The following is a 4769-nucleotide window of genomic DNA, read 5'->3' as shown; positions in this document are numbered from 1 at the left end:
ATGATAAAACAGCAAAATCTCTTGAAATGATTATAGAAATAAATTTACAGTTTTGTACAGCTAGCTAAGACTGATAATTTTAAGTAGTTGCCTTACCTCACCAACCCCACCCCTCATTATAAGCAGATCTAGAGAGATAATTATAGCAAGTCTATTTACTATCAGAGATGCATTAAAATTAGAATAATTCCAAGTATTGATGGTAACAGATAATAACTTTGTTTTTTTGAGACAGAGTCTTATTTTGTCGCCCTTGGTAGAGCGCTATGCCATGGCATCCTCATAGCTCATATCAACCTCAAACTCCTGGGCTCAAACAATCTTGCCTCAGCCTCCCAAGTAGCTGGGACTAAAAGCATGCACCACTATGCTCAGCTAGTTTTCTTTTCTGTTTTTAGTATAGAATGGGGGTTTCAATTTTGCTCAGTCTGGTCTTGAACTCCTAAACTCAAACAATCCACCCTCTTTGGCCTCCCAGAATGTTAGGATTATAGCTGTGAGCTATTGCATCTGGCCTTAGATAGTGTCTCTTAATTTTATGCAACATTTCTCAGCAAAACCTGGAAATAGCTACTTTTTCAAAATTAAAGTATGCTAGTTACTGACATGTATACTTCAGAATTCTATGTATGTTGCAGTAGAAATGTTTCTAATGTCTAAAACCATTTCTGTAAAAAACTCTCACTACCCAAACCTTAGTATTCTCTATCTATTAAATCTAGTCAATTGTATGAAACTAAAGATTCCTACTATTTGAATGCATACAATTGGAAACATCTGGTATAAATGTTTATTTCTATAATGTTGTAATTGTAGCCTTTCTTAAATCTAATGGTTGATCTTGATTTGCTCTTTGCATGAAGTTGCCTTTACACTGAAATACAGAGGAATACATGTTTTGAGATTATAAGAAAAATCATATTTCTTATATAAAACCCAGGTGCATTAAAGACTGTATCTGTAAAGCTTAAACATTTCACACAACCAAATATACAATTAATACTTACAAAAATCAAATTTAGAAAAAGAATTTTGTTTTTTTAGCAAAACAAGGCACTTACTAGGAAATCTCTGAGTGGCAATTTGCCTTAGAGAATAAAAGATGTCACACATTACAGTGGGGCAGCTCATACTTGATTTTATAATCGTATTGAACAACTTGTCTACATAGTAGCGCAGATTCTCCTGTAGGATTAAAAAAGTAAAATTAAGATTTTGACTTTCACACATCTTCAAAAGCCTTTATGAAATCCAGACTTGCTAGACATAAGAGGTGAACATATGAATAAATCTAACAAGAAGTGACAGGGAATAATATGATCCAAAGGGAAATCAATGAATTAAAATCCCTGGACGTATAGACACAAGGATACTGTGACACTGTAATCCACTGCAATGAAAATTTGTGACGATAACACAATCACAGTTTTCCCAAAGGCAACTAAAATTTTTGATTGACCAAGTCACTGTGCCACGTAAGAGCACAATGATCTATGTAACTCCAAGGAACAAGCCAGAAATGGAGGTTGCAACTAGATATATCCTAAATCCACTATTGTTACTAGACCCAAAAAGAGATAAACAAGAATAAAGAGAAACCACCGAAAAAATAACATTGTAAAAACTAGTCTTAGTAAAGGCTGCTAATCGTAAAGACTTACATAAACAATAACTAAGACTGCTTCCCTCTATATAGCATTATTACAACAAAGTGGGAGACCAATTTTAATATAGCTGTAAATATAATAAGGATTTACCTTATTACTTTCAACATTATCTCCCTCTTTTAATTTAATAGGATCGATTTCACAGGATTTTGAAGATTCACATATCTGGAAAATAAATAAATTTTTCAGTTAACACTCTTTTCTAAATAATTTGACAAAATGAAAATAACTAATCTTTTCCTGATAAAGTTAGTTATAAAAATTAAAACTATAACAAAGTTGAAAATCCCCATCCAGAGATGTCTTACATAATACAACTTTCTTTAAGAACTATACCAAAAAGTATTTCTCAGATATTTGAGAAATATCTAGCTAAAATAGAAATCCCATAACAAAGAAATAATTATGTACATTATACTACAATGTACCTTTTCAGTAAAAATTCATTGATAGAAAAGTAAATAATTTACTTCTTAAGCGTTCAGCCTTATTTTTTCAGTAACACATGAATGAATTTATCATTCTCATCAATAGATCATTGGACAAGAGACAAACTATCATTACTGTTAGTTATTCTGTACCTCATCCAGAATAGGTTTTAATGTTACTTTTAGGTAGTGCCCTCCCACAATTTTCATCATCTCATCCAGACATCGGGTAGCCAAGGAATTGCCTCTAAAAATTGTGTTTGCATCTCTGAAATAGAAATAGAAGAAAATGAGTGTAGTAAACAAAGGCTGTGAAACTAATATGACATATTTCACTTTAGTCATATATATAAATTCAGTAATTTTTACCATCTATTTGTTCAAAAAACTTGCATTAGAATTTTCAAACTTACCAAAAATATGTGAAAATCAGTTTAAAAAAAAAAAAAGAAATCACATTCATGAACTGAAAAGGTGGAACAAATATATGTGTGTATGTATAAAACACGTGTTAGACTGTAATGAGAATAGGAAGTCACTTGGTTGCTTTCTATAATAGAATGTAACATGTGTGCATGTAAGAGTGACCATACAAAGTTTTATTTGTGACATGTGAGTCATTACACTAAGAAGCAGGTTAATAACAAAGGAAATTTCATCACTGAGTAAAGAAAAATCCTTCATTAATTGTTATCCTTATAGTTGGTGAATACTTTGACAAAGAACTGGCTTTTGTTACTTGCTAAGCAATTCTTTTTTGTCTACTATACTATAAGCCTGGTCAATATAGAAGAATTCTGACTAAAAAAACTACTCGTCAAACTAAAGTAAAATTTCAACAACATGAAATTAACACTTAATAAAATGTAACTCTTACTGTGTGTCCTTCAAGTCTAATTCTGCCACAGCAGTGGCAAAAGGAACAAGTTTATCATGGTGCAGCAGCAGTCGTACGAGAGGCAAAACAGCATCATTTTTATCTCGACATATTTCACCCAAAATGTAAGCAGCTGAGGCAGATATTGGCTAAAATACAGAAAGGTAAGAAAACAAGCACAAAATCAAGAAAACATGATTAAATGTTTGATTACTAACCTGTAAAAGTAATTACAATATGTTCATTAATTGAAACTGTTATACAGAATAACATTTAATTTTTAAAATTTTCATTAGAGCTAATATTTGGAGCATACATTGGAATCATAATAAATAATAAACACATACACATGTATTTAATGTTTTAATAAGATCTGATACTCTGAAATCTTTCCTTCATCATTTACAGTATTATTTTGGCTTTTTCATATTAAATCATATCCTTCAGATTTTTAACATACCTGAACCTCTGGTGATTTTAGCAGCAAAGTTTTCAAAGGACCATAGTACTCTGAAGGAAGCACGTAGTCTTCTGTATAACATATATTTAATCGAAGAGACCCCAGGTCATCAGTTTTAGATGACTTATTACCATTGTCTCTGGGTTGTAACAAGTACCTACAGTAAAAATACAATCAATTCCATGAGATGGTAATGAGCATTCAGGTCAGTGAGGTAAGTAAGCAGCTAAGCTATTAAACACAGTATAATAAAAAGGAAACAAAAAAAATCAACTTAGTATTTATGGTTAGGGCTCTTTGTAAGTAACAGGCTTCTAATCTTCAGAAGCTTAATATTGTTTATATATTAAAAAAACTGTAAACAGATTTTTTTTATTCAGAAAACAAAAAGTGTAAATAATACAAAAACTAAGACCTCAAAGAGGTTGAATAAGAGTTTGATTAGCTTGCAAGTTTAGAAAATAATAAATGATAAAACATTTAAAATCCAGTACATTATCAAAAACATCTATTTTTTTGAGACAGTGTCTTATTCTGCGGTACAGACTAGAGTGCCGTGGCATCAGCCTAGCTCACAGCAACCTCAAACTCCTGGCTTTATTGACCTTGTTTTATAGTAAATTCTGTACGTAAAAATTTGAACTTAAATCTGTAGGCCCAAAATCAGAAATCTTGGAAAGTTTTTAAAAAAATGTTTTATCATGGAAATTTGAAAATATTAATACATACAAAAATAAAGAGAATAGTATATTAAATCCCCATGTGCCATAACCTATCTAGTTTTAACAATGATCAACTCAAAACTAATCTTATTTCAGCCATATCTTCACTCATTCTCCTGTCCCACTCCTCTATTATTTTAAAGCAATTTCTAGGTATCTTATAATTTCATATATCATTCAAAAAAATCATTATTACTCTATATACTAATTCTCAACCTGGGGCAACCAAGTGCTTCTCTGGAGGGACTAGAGCGGTTTCCAGGACCCGAAATCAACATTGCGGCTTATTTGTTCCAGAAAGTGCCACCTACTGACAGGGAGATCAATTTATATGCCCTTTGTAGCATTTACTGATTCAATTAAATTATACAGTGTGTAGATGAGAAGAAATCAGAGACAAATCTCTGAATACATGAAAAATCAGAGTGAAAGGACACCCTTAAGAGAAAATAGTAACTCCTTACTAATGGCAACCAACCAAAACAAGAACATTGAAATGACTGATAAGGAATTTTGAATATAGGCAGTGCCTGTAGCTCAGTGGATGGGGTGCCCACCATATACACCAAGGTTGGCAGGTTCGAACCTGGCCTGGGCCAGCTAACCAACAATGAC

General features: G+C 32.0%; 1 protein-coding gene across 2 annotated transcripts in view; it reads right to left on the bottom strand.

Moving 5' to 3' along the window:
* The window catches only part of RASA2 (RAS p21 protein activator 2), a 120504-nt gene that overhangs the window by 36081 nt on the left and 79654 nt on the right, over window positions 1–4769 (bottom strand). For both annotated transcript variants that reach the window (XM_012804931.1, XM_003789446.3), the window contains exons 10-14: window positions 3433–3589; window positions 2973–3121; window positions 2249–2363; window positions 1758–1832; window positions 1062–1185 (exon numbers count right to left, since the gene is read on the bottom strand). In XM_012804931.1, coding sequence (XP_012660385.1) covers window positions 1062–1185; window positions 1758–1832; window positions 2249–2363; window positions 2973–3121; window positions 3433–3589 — 620 coding nt within the window. The remainder of the gene's footprint in view (window positions 1–1061; window positions 1186–1757; window positions 1833–2248; window positions 2364–2972; window positions 3122–3432; window positions 3590–4769) is intronic.

Source organism: Otolemur garnettii, unplaced genomic scaffold (genome assembly GCF_000181295.1).
Source record: "Otolemur garnettii isolate 467f Iridium unplaced genomic scaffold, OtoGar3 scaffold00032, whole genome shotgun sequence".
NCBI classification, from domain to species: Eukaryota; Metazoa; Chordata; class Mammalia; order Primates; family Galagidae; genus Otolemur; species Otolemur garnettii.
This window is presented reverse-complemented; position numbering and strand designations above follow the sequence as displayed.